This window comes from Pygocentrus nattereri, chromosome 4, assembly GCF_015220715.1.
Source record: "Pygocentrus nattereri isolate fPygNat1 chromosome 4, fPygNat1.pri, whole genome shotgun sequence".
NCBI lineage: Eukaryota > Metazoa > Chordata > Actinopteri > Characiformes > Serrasalmidae > Pygocentrus > Pygocentrus nattereri.
In genome coordinates, this window is record NC_051214.1 from 25435914 (window position 1) to 25456412 (window position 20499).

Consider the following 20499-nt stretch of genomic DNA (forward strand, 5'->3'; position numbering starts at 1 on the left):
TGATGTATGTAAATGACCTCTGTTCTGATTGGCTGTTCTGTATTCTGCCTTATTAAGAAGGCAATCAAGAGTGAAGCAGTTCTTAAGGCTTCAGCGTGAATGGTTGGAGTGAAACTGTTTTGTGAATCTGAACTGTGGTAAAACAGGCTGATAAATGTAAAATCATTACATATTTACATATGAAACAAACAGGCTGTTTTTGCAGCTTAGTTTCTATAGGTGAACCACATGTACTGGGGAGTGAAAAATATGTTCTCAACTTCTAATAATGTTTACATACAACATCAAATTTTTATTTTAAAAAAGTGAGGAAATAAAATGTTTTCATTATATGGACCAAGTGTGTATTGCTGACCTCCTGTTGAAATTTACTACTTTCCAAAGTCACATGAAATTCACATCATACTAACTCGTGCCTGTACAGTGTTAGGTAAGGAACACACATTCTACATTCTATTTCTCACTTATTAATTTATATATAGGACCATTTTTATAGGTCTGTTGGTTAATTTATCATGGAATTTACCATGAAATGTTCATAAATTGTAAATGGCAGTTGGCATTTTAAAAGTGTTCTGATATGACAGTGGCTTAATATCATGATATGCATGTATTTGTTTAGTCCATATTTGTGAATTTGCATTAGGTTTGTTGGATAAAGTCATGCTCGTCCAAAAACCTTGAGTCTCCATTTTTGGTGTTTTTTTTTTTTTTTTTACTTTTTTTTTTTTTTTTGTTGCATAATTTGAAAACTCTAGCTACTCTTTGCACTGCATTCAAATTTGATAAATTGGACAAATTGAAATTGTCCAAATTCACTTTAAAAGAAATCTTGTCACATTAACTGCCATTACAATTTAAGAATGTTTTTTTCTTCTGCTGTACAGTTACAAATTTAGAAATATGAGGATGATACGTGTGTTTACACAGAAGAGTGTAAAAACAGACATATTAGGGCTACATCGACATCAATACTGGAATTGGGTATCAAGACAATACTGCGCTCATTTGGTCATAAAACGAGTGCAGCTGAGGATTAGGTTTTGAGTTGAGGTTAAGGTTAGTATTAGGGCCTTAGTGAGGATTAGGGTTAGGTTTTGGGTTTAGGTTAAGGTCAGGTTTAGGATTGGGGCCAGGATTAAGATTAGGGTGAGGGTTAGGATTAGGTTTTGGGTCGAGGCTAGCGTCAGGATTAGGATTAGAGCAAGGGTTAGGATTAGGTTTTGAGTTGAAGTTAAGGTTAGGGGTAGGATTAAGGCCAAGATTAGGGTTAGGTTTTGGGTCGAAGTCTGTAAGGTTAGGTTCTGCATAATGAAAGTAACATATTAACACTACATCTGCTTAATGTAAGTAATGTATCAACAGAACAGATATTTACTTCAGTGTATTCAGATGGTTCACTACTGCTGCTTCACTGATATGTTGTTGATGTGTTACTGATAACCTGTTAAGAGCTTATTAATCCTCTACAAATCACCGCTCCTAATAAAGTGTTTCCGGTTACTCAGTATAGTATCGGACTCGGTATTGGCAAGTACCAAAAAAATAGGTACTTGTACTCGCTGCATCCCTAGAACACATACACTGAAAAGATCAAATGGTCTGTATTTAGGTTAATAAAACACAGACCTATTAAATATGTAATAAAAAGTGGCATGTAATGGGTGCTCTAAATGTGATTCAACATGACCTGACCTGCTCCACCTTACACACCCACACACAGCCTAACACTGTCCTTCTCATAAATGAGATCAGGCTTATGCAGGAATTGCCCATCAGCTATGACAGACATCAATGCCTTTGGCTAAACTATTTCTTAAGCAGGCAGGCTGACTTATGACTCCCACCCACCTGTTTTTAAAAAACTCCACCCTGCTGATCTTGCATCAAGACCTTATGCCTCTACCTGAAGCTGATGTGAGTCAAACACACACCAACCCTCCACCCACTTCCCTTCACACGCATCTATACTCAGTGGATATTCATCACTGACTGTGTGGACTGACAGAGTCCGTCATAGCTTCCACGCAACTATATGCCTTATTCAAAACCAAAGCAGCTAATGAACCTACTACTACAGAAGCCCACCTTTACTAGAAAATGGACAGAGGAGGACACAGTATACAGAAAGGCATCTTAGTTACTGTAAACCCCAGATACATACCTGATCAATAGTCAGACTGCGCAGAGCAATTACCAGCTATCACCTCAGACAAAAACACATAAAAACAGCATCATGCTAACAGAGAACACCCCCACACATACAGAACTCGAAATAACAAAAACAAATTAAACCCTCAATGGAAAAAACCCACATGTCCAATAACACTGCGGGAGGTCATCTTTAGTCATATAATGCAGCTTTACGAGAACACCTACGAATGTTGTCAATACTGACGCAGTGCACATTAATGTTTTTCTACAAATCACTGAGAAGGAAAGAATAACAACAACATGCTCTTCCAGGTCGCAGTGCCACACCTACTGCGTGTTTCATAAAATACAGACAACATGAATAAGCACACCAAGTTGCACCAACATGTCCAGGTGTTCATCGTGCTGAAAACACCTCTGGCAAGCAAAGCTTGGGAGGGAGGTAAAAATGTGTCTACTCACTCTCGATGCATTCCTCCTTTTCAGTGCAAACTCTTTAAGGTGACTGTGATTCATTAAATCTTTCAGTGTCTGATCAACACTGTGAACATGTTTAGGCTCAACAGCGAGAGCCAGAAGTGATCTCAATCCAATTTAACATTCGCTGATGCTTAATACACAGCCTATATACAGACACTTCAGTTGGAAGGCCTTCTTTGTCAGATCTTTCATCTCCTTACTGCGGTTGTGGTAGATGCTGGCTGTAGTTTCTTTGTTAGTTGTGGTTGTACCTTTTTAAGGTATCAGTCTCAGAACCAGGCCACAGAAACATCTAGGATGAGACAAAAGTAATGAAATATCATTTACATAGCTGGACATTCTTTTGCCATTTTATACTCTAGTACTGTGGATTTGAAGCCAGTTTGAAGCCAGGGAGATGATAATATCTGGATTAATTATTTAGAGAATGTGTCAGAATTTGTTCAAACTGATTCTATTTTTGAGCACTAAACATGCAATATGTATACAGGACACCTGCTCGCCCAATGCTCATCCAAGTGTTAATGCATTAATAGTTTGCCTCCTCTTTGCTGCAGTAATGGTCTTCTGGGTAGGCTTTATTTTCGCATTTTGTGTGAAATCACACTGTATAATCATCACCATTTTGTGAATGATCCACCTGCAAGACGCGACAGAAGCCGAGAATGACAAGAGACAGACCTTTAATTCAGTGTTTTCAAACTCTAGGCTTGGAACCCCTGCACTGTATACTGTACTATAAAATATATAAATAAATATATATTATAAAATACTATATAATCATACATTTTAACCAGGGAAACCACAATTATGCAGTGCATAACCTTCTCCTCTTTATGCAACACCATGGGATTCTTTACCCACCCTGCTGTGAAGAGCTGGTGGGCTTCTATGCTTTTAAATGCTTTGAGAGACTCTTCAGAATAGGGAGAAGGGTTGTGTATGAGATAAATATAAATATCAGGAAAACACAAATTGGGTAGCTTTTCCACCAGTTTAAGTGGGAGCAGGAGTTCAAGGGAAATGGTATAAGGATCTCCGCCTGTTTTATCGACTATTTCGAGGTAATGTTTTCTCTTCCAAAGGAGAGTAACTTTAGCCGTCTTTCACCTCTAGTTATGTTTGTGTGGAGCAGCAAAGCCAGAAAGTAGGCCCCAAATATGATGACCAGAAGAGAAAAATCACATGACTGAAACCCTAGGATAGCAGATGTTGAAACATTGCTGTGAGGAGAGCATTACCGAGGTCAGATACTGATGTTGGATGATCAGTTCTGGATCACAAACTGCACTCCACCTCATACCAACTTTTATTATAAGCTACATTATCAACAATGTTGTTTTAAAGTTGTTATTGCGGAAATGAACTAATAAGACAGAGCTTGTGGACTGCTTGTAGTTGAATTGGACCAATTAAAGGTTCTGTGCAGACGCATTTTTCGTTCATTGAGATACAAACAATGTAAATGTTTCCTCAAAGGCACATCAGTGGTTTTGAGGTCTAATTCTGAATCTTAAATATGCTTTTTCAGGTGAAAAGTACATATTTGTATCTTTTGATAATCTAATGTTTTAAAACAGAGCAATAAAATAAAGGTACTGAAGATGTACTGAAGTACTAAAGGTACTGAAATGTACCCTTGAGCCACCCTAGTGACAGGAGGGGTCCTGCCCCAGTGACAGTTTAGTACCTTTAATTCTGAGAGTGCATGCTCAGTGTTCAAGCCACAAGCAACTAAAAGACAAAAGGAAGAACAGAAATTGAGAACATTATGACTAATCTAGAGCAAGGACTAGAGAGTAAATGTGAGTGTGACAGTCTGGGGGGAGCTCAAGTGCATGAAGAGTGATGCTGAGAAAAAATGTGGTCTGAGTGAAGCAGTTAAGCTTCTGAGGGAGGTGAAAAATTGCATACTCTTGCAAACACTTCAGTTAACTATGATACACTTTTCAGTTTCTGCCCAACTTTAGATTGTGCCACTAGTGATCCTGATTTATTTCTGATTTTCTTTATTTCTAGGCTGCTTAAAGACAACAGATTGAATAATAAGTCTTAAATACTGAGACTGAAATCAATAATTGTAATATAAATGATAAAATACAGTAATATAAATGATATATTTTCTCAGTAACGTGCTTTTTTTTTTGATAGATTTGCACTTTCCAGAGTATTATTCATAGATAATAATTTTATTTAGAGTCAAGCTGAGAAATTTCTGAGCAAAGAAATATACTTTGAACACTTTGTATTCTAGTTTTGCTCAGTTTAAATTTATCATATGACTGTGACTGTTTTGTGTTGGTCACAAAGCTGACTGTAGAGATTTATCAAATCTTATTTTAGACCAAGAGCACATCAAAAAGGTGAGAAAGCTGAGTGTCTAGCGATCCTTAGTTTCTATACTGACATACTGTCACTGTGGAAACAAACCTCACCGAGACGAAACATTACTTAATACTCATTACATTGTTTAAATATGCCAAGTTGCTCTTTAAATTGTGTCAAAATTTCATGTTGCATGGACCAGAAAAGGTCCAAAATTACTTATAAAGAAATGTAGATTACATTAACCTACAATAGAAGTTGAGATTGATTTTCATTCTTATGTAAAGGTAACATTATGGAGATACAAGCTTGTGTTCTGACAGTGACAATACGCTAGATGTACTGTCTAGCAGAAGAGTTCTGCTAAATCTGGTACTTTTTTCCTTCTGCTCAAGCTGCTGGAAAGGATACAGTCCTACAGTCTGATTGGCTTAGCTGCATTGAAAGCCATCATAAAATCCATGACATACAGCATAAAAAACCATTGTGCTGTTAATGAATAATCTTTAATTGAATCTCATGCTGCTCACATGGACCACACTTAGATATGATTAACTGTAAAACTGTAGTATAAAAGTCTAAAAATGTCACTTGAATTTAACATGCTTGTTTTTGATTGTGTTTTAGTCAGAAGTAGCATCAAACCCAGGCTGAATCCCAAATGGCTCTGTATTCCCTTAATAGTGTGCTAGCTATGAAAGTTTAGAAATTCAAAGTTTCAAAAATTTAGAAAGCCAAATAGTGCCTCATTTATTGAGTGTGGATGTGTCTGAGTCCCAAATGACTATTTCTGCCCTGTATTTTGCACTGTTGGACTACAGGATCCAGCATTGAAATTCCTACATTGTGCACTACGTAGGGAACAGGGAGCCGTTTGAGATTCAGCTCCAGCATGAGAAGAGTGTGTCAATGGATTGGTGCTAATTAAGACTCAAGTTATCATGTTCATGTTATATACCAAAAAGTAAAAAAATTCATGAAATGACCGCAAGACACAGCGATAGGTGACAGAACATTCCCATCATACAGCAGCCCATGGTTGCATGGCAATGACACCGTACTCTAAAGGAACTACGTCTGTGCGGAATATGTATTTATGTTGATAATTATTAATAATAATTCAAATTATTTTCTGAACAATTGTGTATTTTATCATATTTCATGTTGGCCGCGGTTTTATAAAAGCAATAAGCCACTTATTGCTTTGTTATTTCACTTATACTTGAGTTTAAGTTAAGGCCACTATCCTCCCCATTTACAACACTGCACACTTGTTCAATTACACACTTGTAGCCCATCTTTATCATACAAAATTTGTCCACCCCACTCTACTCCATTCATCACTGGCCAGGGTGCTGCTGAGAGCATATTATTATTTTCCCCACAGCTGTGACATTGGTGTGATAGGGACATGGTAGTGTGTAGAGATTTTACACACCATCATAGCTGGAGTTTTTCACCTATGAGTTTCATTGCTAGGTTTAGAGTTGTCTAGCACTGACCACAGTCTCTGTACACCAGCAAGGCATAGGTGTTTCTAGCAAAGTGACCGGTGTATATTTCTAAGACAAACAGCATATGATAACATCTAAATACAGAGCTCACAGGGATTTACAGCCCCACAGTTCAGTTTAGTGCACACTCAGAAAATATGCAGATAAGCTCCAGTTATGAAAGAACACAAGCAGACTCCAAGAATCTAAAAACAGCTGTTTGGAGCAAATGAATCACTCTAGACAAAAGCTTCAGAGGAGCTGAGAACAGGAGAAGAGGGTTATGGGTAGTGAGGACAGCAGACCGCACTGGTGTGATTTCCCAGAATTCTGTCCTGCTGCTCCGCTCGAGGTTGGGTCTCCAAAATTCCTGTCGATAACAGACACCAGCCATCGATTCTTCATTAACTCACATGCTCGGATGGGTGTGTACGCATGCATGTGTTTATGTGAGCATTTGAGACTGTGCACTAATGCAGGACAGCACATTGTTTGTTAATTGTTTTCATGATGTTGGCTTTTGCAATGCTCATATGATATGCAAATTAGCTTTTGACCAATTATGTTTTTTACTGCATGCTGTGACCACTCACAGCCCTAGATGAGTGTTTCTGTGCGTGTTTTGATGAAAGTGTTCATACAATCCAACAAAAGAGAACGAAATTCCTTTAACTGTTTTACATTTTTTCAGTGATGCATTTCTAATATACACTGAACAAAATGATCTCCTGAATTTGAATTTGGTGTCAAATGTGTACCACTGCATCAGCCTGTATCATTTGTGCATTATTGGCATTATTTTCTAAAATGTCACTGGTGGTGTTCAAACTTTTACATACGACAGTATGATTATTACAACTGAAATACATAGCACAATAATCCAATATTAAAATTTTATCCATATTAGGCAGCCCTACTGTGTATTAACCTGATTATAGTGACTCTTTGTAAGACCAATTATAAAAACTGAAATATATGGGCCCAATCTTTCTCCAGTCTACTCAAACCACTGCATCAAAATCAATCATCATTAGACCAACTATCACACTAGATGCTATCACTCTTGTCTACTCTACACACTACATGGCCTGGTGAAAATGAGCTCTGGAAAAAAGTAGGAAGGTGACAGCATTCCCTTGTAGAGTACATTCCTCATCTGTGTGTGTGTGGAGCCAAAGTCACGCTATGTTCCCAACCTCTCAAACGTAACACATCTGTTTACCATCCTGCGCTCTCCTCGCTTACACAAAAAGGCAGTGTGGTTCGCAAGAAAAAAAAGCTGACTTGGCTTTTTAGAGTCAAATTGCATTTTGAGAGAACATCCAAATGAAACAGCAATTGACCCCCAGCCTACAGAGCTGGACCTGCATTTCAGTCACTAGGAATCAGTCTATACACCAGTGTCTGGCATTACAACTGACAACGGCTTTGTTCACACAGCAGGTGAAAGTGGGCCGAATCTGATCTTTATCTTCATATGTGACACAGATGTGTCTGGGTGTCACTGTGAACAGCAAAAAAAAACTGAATCTGACATTTTTTATTCCAATTTGAGACGCTTTCATATGTACTGGAATCCGACACGTATCCAATGTGCAGCAATGTGACTCAGTCTGAACAGCCAGATTGGAATTCATGTGACTTTTACGTCAATCCAACTCGGCATTCGTCATTATTTCGCGCTGCTGAGACTCAAACACTTAGGTTGATGTTTCTGTACCAAAAAATTAGAAGAGACTTATAGCAACCGCTCTATGTTCGGAGAGATTTTGAAAGAAATGGCAGTGTTAAAGAGCCCAGCTGCCAACCATTGGAACTTCATTGGAACTCCAGGAGCAACTGGGGTTTGCTGGCAGTCATGATTGTTTATCTCTGGATGAACCACATGAAGCAACATGAAACATTGTTCTTTTGCCCATGTGGGTCAGTTTAGGAGCTGATCTGTTCAGACTAATGTAGCTTACAGATCACAATTAAAAGAAATTGTAAACAGCCATACAAAAAAAACCTCAGATTTGGTGAGTTTGGGCCGCTTTTACCTGCTGTGTGAAAACGTAACCTTCTTTATTATCATAAATGTCAGCAATGCCTGTGTTATAGTTTGTACCTGATGCATTTATTTAGGAGATTTTCTGTCATCACCACAAAGTCTGGTTCATACTGGATGCTGTGTCAGTCACTAGAAATCATTTTACGCACTGATAAAATACACAACTCTGACTAACATGCTGAAACTGTATCATTCCTAAAAGTGAGGTCGAGACTCAAACATTCAATCAATCAGGACAAGAAGGTGTATTACCGCACATGGTAGGGCGTTCAGACAAGCAGGCAATGGTAGAGAAAATCCCAATTGTGCCATTGCTTATGATGGCTTAAGGCCTCAGCAGACTTCTTGCAGTGACAATGTTCACCTGGCTTCAACAAACAATGTAACATAACTGGAAACAACTAACAACTGTAGATGTCGCACTGAGGCTTCATTTGCACTTTGCAATTTGTGTTGTGCACCAGGCAGTTTGTGACTGGTCGGTAACAAAAGAGGCGTGCCATGAAACAAAGACGGACGACTTTGCAGAGCTCTGTTTCGCAAGAAGTATGCCAAGAGCTTTCACAGACACCAATATTTCACTGTGAAACGCCCACTTGTTAAATAAACAATGGATACCTCTTAAATGTAAGATGCCAAGTGTAGTAAGCACCAAAACATATAGGTTTTCTTATATTTAGGTTCACAAGAGGATGAGGCTGAAGGTGACTTTCTATTCGCCAGCTTCTTGTTCAAATTTTCACGTTCTACCTTAAATGATGGCAGCATTCTGGATACGGCTGTCGCCACAGTGAGAACTGTGAAAGAATCATTTTCCAGTAGTCATGGAACTTACAGCATCACCTGTTGGAGTGAAGCACCACGACAGGCAACACAAAATTGCCTGTATGAGAGCTTGTAAGCTTGCGAAGGTGCATTTGGCTTCATGCAACCCTCAAGAATTTTGTTTCGCATGAAGTATGCCAAGGTCCTGACTCTGCCAAACAGTCATCTAGAGCTTAAAGAGTGATGCTGGCCTTGCATTATATACGTGCTATACTAAGTACTGTTTAGGACGAAGGCAATTATTTAGCACAAATCTCCACTGTGCTACAGTGGTGAAGCCTGGGGGTTGGTGGAATAGAAAGTTTTGGTCCTGATGTGAAAGGATTTTGCAGGGAAGCTAAAATTTAGTGAACAGCTAATCTTAGCTAGCTGCACAATTAATTTTTTTACCCCTATGTGCGACAAGCAACATTACATAGACCCAGGACTATTTCTTCCATTTGTCATTTCAGAAAGAAAACAGTTTACTGTCTTGTTTTCTTCTGGCTCAACCTTCAGGACATTCACAAATTCGTGAGGTTAAAGTTCATCTAGATGAACACGGCCGAAAGGCAAAATTCCTTTGTAATGCTCACGTGTTCTTTAGCTTAGTCACAGCTTTGAGGGACTCACAGTCCAACAAGGCTAACATTGGTAAGCTCACCAAGTCTTGCATTGGCGAGACTGGTTAGTAGTTAATCAGCATTAGTGTGTCCTGGCATCATTTGTGATGATCAATTACAACTAAGCAGGCAATCAACTACAACTAAGCATGTAATGTGTGCATGTCTTTTGGGGACGCGGCTGTGGGGGGGCTGTATTTCTTTGATTGCAGGTAGCGTCATCTAATTTCTGCCATCTCAACATCAATGACTCCATTTTTAAAATGGAGTCACGGGGGCAGCATCCTAAGCAATGAAGCCCAGACCTCCCTTTCCCCAGCCACTTCCACTAGCTCTCCGGGGGGGGGATTCCGAGGCGCTCCTGGGCAATATAGTCACGCCAGCGTGTCCTGGGTCTTCCCCGGGGTCTCCTCCCTGGTGGACTTGCCTGTGACACCTCCCGAGGGAGGCGTCCAGGAGGCATCCTAACCAGATGCCCGAACCACCTCAGCTGGCTCCTCTCGACGTGGAGAAGCAGCAGCTGTACTCCGAGTCCCTCCCGGATGACCGAACTTCTCACCCTTTTTTTTTTTCCGAACTCCCCTAATCATTTTTTCCAGTGTCAATTTTACATTTTCTCACTCTGTCAGTTTCACAGGGGTCAGAGGTTAAACAGCTAATGAAAGCCTCCCAGAAGATCAGAGGAGCTGAAACTTTCTCTCTACTGGATCAGAAACGTTTCTTCTTTATGCTGTCAATCAGGAAACTTTTGCCCAGTTTAGTCCCCTGAAATAAATAAAAATACATTTTTGCACTGACTCTTCCTGTCTGTCTCTCCCTCTCTCTCTCTCCCTCTCTCTCTCTCTCCGTCCCTCTCTCTCTCTCTCTCTACCTCCCTTCCTCTCTGTCTGTCTCTTTTTACTTTTCTCCCTTTCTTTCCTTCTGTCTTCTTGGTCTCTCTTTTGCCTTTTCTACCTCACTCCATCTTCTTTCTCTTTTTTCTTTCTATATATTCTTTCTTTCTTTCTTACTTTTCTATTTCATCAATTTTTCAGTCTCTCTCTCTCTCTCTCTTTCTCTCTCTTCCTGTCTGGGTTCTCTATCTTCTCGCTCTCTCTCACCTTCTGTCTTCTTTGTCTCTCATTTGCTTATTCTCTCTCACTCTGTCTTCTTTCTTTTATTCCTTTTTTCTTCTCTTTAATTATTAATTTTTCTCTCCTTCCCTGTCTGTCTGCTGTCCTTTTCTATCTTCATCTCTTTCTCTATCAATCAAGATATCTTTATTGACATGATCGGATCAAATACAATATTGACAAAGCATACTGTCAACAATAACCATAACAACATCAACAAAGAAACAACTACAACAATAAATACTAGTGATGCACACAGATTTTATAATCACCCTGTTACCAGCAGACAATTTTGTTTTATTTGCTTTATAAAACTGATAGACTTGGACCGAAGTTTAGATTTGGCAGATAAATCAAACAGACATTCTGAAACAGTTCCCATATGAGTGCATCCCTCTTGCCCTGTACTCTTCCTCTCTCTCTCTCTCTCTCTCTCTCTCTCTCTCTCTCTCTCTCTCTCTCTCTCACACACACAATTCCTGTTCCCTTGGCTTCGGCTGCTTCTTTGCTGAAGAGGTAAAGCAGGAACAATTCACAGGTATAACGAGATATTAGTTTGTATAGCTGCTCTGTCTCTCCTCTCTCTTGTTGTCCCTTTCTTTCTTCTCTCTGACACACAGTTGTATCTACCCAGGAACAAGGAGCTGGGTAGGTACAGTTCCTCACACACACAATGCAGTTATCAGCTGTGACGCACAAACAAGCCTGGCACATCTCTGTGCAGCTGAAAAAGAGAGAGAGAGAGAGAGAGAGAGAGAGAGAGAGAGAGAGGGAGAGAGCGAGAGAGGGGGGGGCGGGGGAGAGGGAGAGAGAGAGAGGGAGAGGGGGAGAGTGAGAGAGAGCGCGAGCGAGGGAGAGAGAGAGAGAGGGAGAGAGAGAGGGACAAAGAGAGAGAGAGAGAGAGAGAGAGAGAGAGAGGGAGAGAGGGACAGAGAGAGAGAGAGAGAGAGAGAGAGGGAGAGAGGGAGAGAGGGAGAGAGAGAGAGGGAGAGGGAGAGAGAGAGGGAGAGAGATAGAGGGAAAGAGAGAGAAGGACAAAGAGAGAGAGAGAGAGGGAGAGAGGGAAAGAGAGAGAGGGACAGAGAGAGAGAGGGATAGAGAGAGAGAGAGAGAGAGAGAGAGAGAGAGAGAGAGAGAGAGAGAGAGAGAGAGAGAGATTGTGTTTGTGCGTATGTGTGTGACAGAGATAGTGACTCCAGCTGAAACATTAAAGCGAAACAAAGAACGTGATGAAGATGCTCGTTTAAGCTGAAGGTGTTTTGAGAGGCGTCAGGCTGCACTGCATTATCAGCATCACTGTTTGAACAGAATTGATTACAAATACCTAATCATATATATCAAACACCTCAACCTAAAGATTTCCATTTACACAGGCAACGGGACATGACAAAACAACGTTAAAAAATATTTGGCCTTTGTTTTTGTATCAAAACTGCGCACACCCAACACAGTGCAGCTTTTTCCCCAAGTTGTTTTCACTGCAGAGAAAAATGAATGTACGGTCAGAATGTGTTCAAGGTCAAAAAGATGTCCTTTGCGCCTCATATAATGGGGAAACGGTGACACTGGGCAGACTACTTTTTTATTAATGTAGAAACAGCCATGACTGGTCAGTGAGTTCATGTAGCCTTGTTTAAATGTCCTGTCAAGTAGTTTTCAGTAGTCAGCAAAGATCTTAGCAAATGTAGTCTCGGCTTCAATAACCAGTGCACTGACAGAGGTACAAACAGTGTGATATCTACTGCACACTAAATGAACCACAGCTACTAGGATTTTGTCAGCTGTATTCTGATTGGTCGGTGTGCTTGCACCTCCAAATGCCTGCTTTATGTCCAATGTGAAACAAAATTTTGTGAAAGTTAGATGCTCTGCATGTTGTAGCTGCTGGATTGAAAAACACATGAACTTTATGGCATCACCTTAAAAAGTTATATCAGCGCGTGAGTAACAGTTGCTCATCCTTATGTGTTTTATATGTTTCTGCTTTTAGAGTCACTGTGTAGTAAATAATGATTTTTTTTTTTTGCTTTATTTCCTTTGTCCAAAAAGTGCCTTCATTATTTTGCTTTTAGTTATTTACTAGTTTTCTTTGACACTTTTCAAAGCGTTTAAGTGAGATATCCACTAAGGCATCTCATGTATGGTATTCCATGTCAGGTATCCCACGTGAGGTATCCCGTGAGTTGAGTTTTGCAAGCCACCTGCCTTACATTATATAAAAAACCATGGAAAAATAGTTAAAATAAGCAAATAGTTACTATAAATACTATAAGCTTAGATAAGTAAGTCTAAACTTTTCATTAGTATTATACTGTATATATGTACATAAGTACAGGCTTCTCAGTTCAGAAGCTGAATTAGCCACTTGTTTGTAACGCTCAACATGGAATCTGTTCACCAATAAGGTCCTGCCCTTCAATAAAAAGAGAGAATCAGCTTGCTGGTAAAGTCGCCAGTGGAAATAACCTCCCCTTTTGTTGCAGAGATCTGCATAAGCACAGTAGCCTGTAGTAGACAGTGGGGCAGTCTGCGGGATTAATAAAGGGTAACCTATCTTAGCCAGAACAACATGAAAAAACATGTTTTTTGTGCTTTATTTGAGCCACACACTACAAACTATTGAGTATTGTCAGATTTTACCAGTGATTTCAAATATGTTTTAATTAAAGTAATTCAGCCTTCAGTTTTGGGCTTTTTGGTCTCTCTTCATTCAAACAGTTAGACACCTGGTCTTGTATAGCTGCAAATAACGGCCCAGCAATGTTGCCAAATGGCCAGCAAGTGAACAGACTTTCCTAGAAGGACTCTGATAACAGTCAATGGTGTGATGACCTGTGTAAGTGTTGTGGTGGCACTGACCTGGTGAACACCATCTCCAGCACTGTATACTGAGTGGAGCTGCTTCAAGTGATCCCGAGCGTGGCCTATCCCCCTCAATATCTCAAACACATGCTCCAACGCTGTGTGTGCACGCTCCATCGTCAGCTCCTCTAGACTGGACACTCCTATACACCCAAACAAACAAAGGATATGATGATCTTTTAACCTAACTGTCCTCGTATTCCTGTTGCATTCACATTTAAGTCCATACATATTTATGTAACAGAAAAGGTCTGTATCACAGCTGGTCAATGCATATTTCAATTGAGATGACACAAACACTAATTATCCACAGCAGTGAGGCACCTTTTCAGAAGTTAAGAAGCAGTGAGTGACTATTTGAAGTGAAAAAACAGTCAAACAGCCACGTCTAATGTCTGTAATATCAGTTTTTCTTATATTAAAATACAGTTAAACTGCACCTAAAATTTGTGTGTGGCTATTGCACAGATAGCAGTGTTAAAAGCTAAGAAAACAAGAACTTTGCTCATACTAGAGTGACTTGAAATACAAATGCAGTATATCGCTGTTAGAAGAAAATCTTGCATCTCCATTTTTTTTCCAGTTTTTCAGTTTTGACATAATTTGAAAACACCTGGTACCCTTTACATTGTGTGTACACTTCAGGATAAATGTACTGTAAAAAATGACCAAAATGACTTTGACCAAAAAATTGTAGTTCCATTGACTTACACTAAAAGTAAAGGTTTTTTCCTTCTTCTGCAAAGTTACCATTTTGGAGATACAATGTTTTCTTCAGGCAACAGCGATATTAAAAAAGACCATTAAAAGGTTTATTTCAAAAAGGCAGTTTTGAAAAAAATGTACATTACATTTTCAAAAGTATGTGGATTCCCCTATCTAATTAATGAATTCGGCTACATTACAGTGCAGACCGAGGATACAGGCATTGAATTGCACATATGCAACTTGTGTAATCTCCATAAAAAAACACTGTCAATAGAATTGCAATGTCTGGAGCAGCCACAGACGAGCCCACCACAAGGTCACCACACCCAGGGCCAAGCATCAGCTAGAGGGGTACTGTTACAATGTCAAGCTTGTTACAATAGAAGAACCTTTTTGGTGCTATTTAGAACACTTTTCAAAAAAGTTCATTCCTCATATCAATCTAAATGACCATTACACAATGCAAAAATCCCTTTAAGCATGCAAATGGTGCTCTGAGTGTTCATGATTCTATTTACAGCTATTGTCTTTACTACAGAACCCCTGAAGAACCACGTTTTTCAAGAGTTACTGTATATTACAGCAGCTAAGGGGGGGACAAACCCTTGACTTCAGAAGAAACTTTGAAATAGCAGGCGTCTCACTGTCCAGCCGTATTAGGCTGCAATATACACTGGAAACATTGCTGTGAAGACGTGATTGCATTCAGCCACAAGACCATAAACACAAACTCCACTTCAGCTGCTCCTAAAGGTACTGGATGGAGCTCCATCACTCCAGAGAACACACATCCACTGCTGATTTCACCTAGAAGAGGTGCCTGGATTCTTTTTAATTCAACATTAACTTGCATCTCTTGCTGATGACTGTGTATTGGTTATGTAACAGAGTGCAGAGTATCCTCTTGAGCCACCCTGGGTACACACAGCACTTACAGTGCTCAATCTTACAAATCCTGTATGGCTGTTTCAAGATTTTCCTATATGGACAGAAAACATAGTCGCTCCAAAACACTGTAATTCAAACAGGAATCTTGAGATATGCACAGGGACACACACTTACACACACATGTATTAACAAACTCATGGGAGCAGATACGTGTACAGACACAAAGCCAGACGCGATCTGTGTGACAGGTAGTGTGTGTCATTAGGCAACTGACTGTAAGGTACATTGGCTGAATGTTCCTGGTGAAAGACAGAGAAGGACAAAAGCTCTATTGAATGAAAGAGAATGTCTGCTGCTTTAATCAACACTTAATGCGCTCCCACTACTAAACTCACAGGCCAGGAAACAGGAGCTTAACAAGCAGAGAGAGAGCGAGAGAGCAAGTGAGGCACAGAGTGAGAGAGAGTGAGAGAGAGAGAGAGAGAGAGAGAGAGAGAGAGAGAGAGAAAGCATGAGAGTGTGAAATAGGAGGGGAGAGGGAGAGAAAGAAAGAAAGAAAGAAAGAAAGAAAGAGGGAGGAAAAGAGAAATATAGTGCAAGAGAAAGAGCAAGTGAGAGAGAAAGAGAGAAAGAAAAAGATGGAGAGAGAGCATGTGTGTGAGAGACAGAGACAGACAGAGAGAGAAAGAGACAGTGAGAGAGAAGTGAGAGTGAGAAAGTGTGTGAGTGAGGGAGAAAGAGAGAGAGAGAGTGAAGTAGAAAAGAAAAGTGTCCTGAAGCAAAGCTTTCCATTACAAACAGGAGTGAGAGGGACGGAGGGATGGATGGACAGACAGAATTGCAGGGAATTAAATTCTGGAATGCCAGTTTGCGGTTGCCATTGGTGATTTGGGTGGGCACGGATGGCACCTGGTCCTGAGCCTCAGCTGTGGAATGTAAGGTTTACTGGGTAATGAGGTGGGTGGCCATGTTGGAGACGGATCCAAACAAACAGGCACCTGAGAAGCAGGACAGAGAGCTCACGTTTCAACAGGCTTTCACCTGCTCACCACCAGAACAGCCGCAGTCTTATATAACAACATAACACAGAAAAAAAAGACCATAAGTAGGGCAGACGTGCTGCCAGAGAGAGATAAGTTTGACCCTATTGTGGTTTTGGGAGGACACGGCGAGCATCAGGGCAGCACAGAACAGACTGTAAAAAGCAAATGTCAAAGTAAAAGCAAAACCAAATCCTGGATATTTTAGACAATTTAGAAATCCTGGCTGGACATATACTTAAGTCCCAAAACAGGATATACCCCGGAAAAAACAGGAAGTGTGGTCACCTTATCTAAACACCAGTGGTGTCTCAGGCCACAGATAGCCTCGAGGGGCATAATGAACTGTAGGGCCAGCAGCTGACTCATCAATGAAACTACACACAAACCTGACCCAAACACAATCACACTCCATCACTGAAATCACAAATTCACACAGTAACACAAAGTGGTGCAGGAGTTGGTGGAAGTAGAGAAGATGAGTGATGTGATATAACAACATTGGATCCCACAAAACCTCGCTATACAGCATCGCATTACAAATCCAAAGGTATCTATCAGTGTACGATTACTGTGGTCTGCAAATACACAAATACACTCCAAAGCAACATATCAGAGCAGGAAAACATGCTTTTTGGTCATTATGAATAACACGCTGTGTAATAATGCAGAATCACTCACCAGTGACTCTGCAGACTCTGGCTGGTGTGTCCCAAATGTTTAATCTCTAATTTCTGCCCTAATAGCTGCTTCCAAATGTAACTTTTATTGCGCTTTCGACTCAACTCAATATACTGCCTGTATTATGCGTGGCTAACAAAACTGATGAGGAACAATGGCTAACTGCGTAGCAACTTCCATACCATAAATGACATTTCTAAATGTCTGGATGTATGTAAATGTATTATTTTTCATTGGCTGTTCTCAGCATGGGAACAACCTGATTGTGTCCCACAGCTGGTTATTGAAAGTAAGTTGAACATGCGCAGAGTGTTTTTTTAACTGCTCACTTGTTTAGACGAGCAGTGATGGGCCCCACGCTCACCAAACGAAGACTGTTAGGAGAAATAAGTAGCCTACTGGTATTTACACAACAGGTAGAGGAAGATATTTGGAATGTATCAGACAGCCCTCCACTGTCATATGTAATAAACACCCAACAATGTTAGTAAATATATGCAGTGCTCCACAGCGACAACTGGTGGGGCCAGGCCCCTAATGCAGAGACGCCCCTGCTAAACACCAACTTCTATATAGCACCAAAAAGGGTTTTTCTATTGTTTCAATGTCAAAGCAGCAAAAAGAGCAGAATCCTTTTGGGCGCTATAAAGAGCTCTTTTCAAAAAGGTTCCATATAGAACCATCTACAGCACAGTCTACCAATCTGAAGAACACTTTTACAGTGCAAAGAAACTTTTAATCATGCAAAGGGTTCTTTGTTCACAGTTATATATATAGAACCATTTTATTTACTGAACAACCCGTGAAGAACCATAATTTTAAAGTCTAAGATAAATTATTCCTAAGTTAAGATTTAGTTCTGTAACAAGAATTTGTGAAAAATCTTATCTTGACCTGGTCAGAACAGCCCTTACAGAAAAGTCGCTACAGATTCACACAAGAACAAACACGTGTTTTCGCACATTTCATGTGTTAAAAATGTGCTGTCACAGGAAAAGTGTGTTCACTAGTGAAAAATGTGTGATTACTTGTAAACACGCAGGTTACTGCACACTTCACATGTAAAATATATGTGATGTTTCTTTGAAGGAAAAAGATACACTTCTGTAATACGGCCGCAGCAGACTTCATCTAAATACGTTTTGATGAATTGTTAAAGAGGATTTCTAGAGTCCTCCAGTTCACCAACGACCATAACCCGAACCCTCAAGCTGACCCGTGACCTAACCCTGACCCAATGTTCCTCATGGATGTCGACACCGCTATTAAAGGCGCACACCCTGCGATTCAGCACAGGTTGTTCAACATGCCACACTCAGTGCTGACAGCAGGGAGGTGAAGAGTGGCCTTCAGTGTGTGTTTCTGTCTCTGTGCCATCCACCTGCAGAGTGTTATGCACTGTGCAGATGGAGCTGCTTTGGATGTCTCCTCTGTGCCTCTTATGAACCAAAACATCATGTCTCTTTACACCTTCCCTGCAGTCTGACAAGTTTCACCCTATGCTGTGTGTAAGTGTGTGTGTGTGTGTTGCAGTTATATAACCCACTCCACATTTCCCTATTGGGAAAAACCCAGTCCAAGCGGTGGTGTGTGCCTGTATGCATGTGTATTTATGAGTGTATAAAGCTCTAATCCTTGTTTGCCATAAATATTTATAAGTCTGGACTTAGGGTCAAAGATTCTTAGGTAATTCGCTGTGATGGCCCTTAGTCTTGTGTCTAGGAGGTCAGAGTAGCAGTCACTTTGATGCAGCTGAAAGTGCTTTATTTACGACTTTAGTTTAATTAGTGGAAATCCTCTTACGCCTGCGTGTAATATAAAACAAATGACAACAAAGCGAGTGAGAGAGAAAGAGAGTATTTGAGTTAGTAAGAGAGAGAGTGAGTGTAAGAGAGAGAGAGAGAGAGAGAGAGAGAGAGAGATCTGTGTTATTGCTGCACTCTTTGTTAGTCCAAATATAGCCAGGTTTGTCTTTAGCCTGATGCCTGTTTGTTATGATTCATCAGTGTTTGGAGTGGAACGCTGCTTTCCCCTTGGCTTCCTCTCCTCTCTTCTCTCGCTTGGTGGCTCCTGACAGAAGGAGGGATGAGCTCAGCAGGATGTAAAGGTGGAGGAGGGATGGAGGGATACATGCAGATTTGGATGTGAATGGTAGCGTTCCGGAAAATGAACAAAGCATGACAGCCCGCCTGAGGAAGAGATCGCTATGAGTGGGTAGAGCTACCGGAATGTACAAATACACAGCTAAGCGGTAGTGTGTATGTATGTGTGTGTGTTTGTGGGTTCAAAATCAATGCTGAGCTATTCTCAGTCCTAAATAACAGGCAGTAGCATTACACTGCTGTTTCAGTACATTATATTATGTTACAATGACAATACACAATGATTGTTTGATTGTTTGACAGTTTGATTCCCCGGCCGGGTGACCGGGGTCCTCTCTGTGTGGAGTGTGCATGTTCTCTCCGTGTCTGCGTGGGTTTCCTCTGGGTTCTCTGGTTTCCTCCTACAGTCCAAAGATATGCAGTAAGGCCAATTGGACATGCTACATTGCCCCTGGGTGTGAGTGTGTGAGTGACTGTCTGTCTGTCTGTCTGCCCTGCGATGGACTGGCGACCTGTCCAGGGTGTATCCTGCCTTCCGCCCGATGACCACTGAGATAGGCTCCAGCTCCAGTTAGAACTATCTCAATCAAACAATACCACCAGTGCTAGGAGGGTAAATACCAGAACAGGTTTCCTCCGAGACTTGTAAAGCATCCCCGCATCTTTTCGAACTGCCGCTAACACAACATTGATTAACTTCATACGTCAGTGTGTCATGCATGCAGACTCTAGCAACAGAGGTATGGATATGTTATGTTACAGCAAACCAACAAAGAAAGCATGCTAATTAGTATTAAAATTAACTGAAAGGTGAGGTGTCCCCACACAGGCAGTGTGTAGGAACATTAGTGCACATGAAGAGAAATGTGGTCGCATTTCTGTGATTCAGCACTGTGGAATTGACTGAAGCTTCACTCTCAACAACATCTCTCCATCAGTGATCGCGTGTGAGAGAAATGAGTGTGGAAGTGGAAAGGGAAGGTTTGCAGAGCATCAAAGGAATAAAGTGGTGTGTGTGTAGCCTGAGATGGCCATTTGACTCGGAGCCAAAACACACACAGGCAGCGTGGTATGAATATGTGTGTGTAGTTTGTGGTACAGATTGAAGTGGTGATCACAGAACCAAATGTGGAGACACAGCCAGGTGTGCGCACACACATGCACGCTCACACACACA

At 40.7% G+C, this 20499-nt stretch overlaps 1 protein-coding gene across 1 annotated transcript in view; it reads right to left on the reverse strand.

Annotated features, from left to right (window-relative positions):
• The window catches only part of scfd2 (sec1 family domain containing 2), a 231333-nt gene that overhangs the window by 16598 nt on the left and 194236 nt on the right, over positions 1-20499 (reverse strand). Inside the window, exon 6 of the mRNA XM_017687970.2 lies at positions 13901-14046. Coding sequence (XP_017543459.2) covers positions 13901-14046 — 146 coding nt within the window. The remainder of the gene's footprint in view (positions 1-13900; positions 14047-20499) is intronic.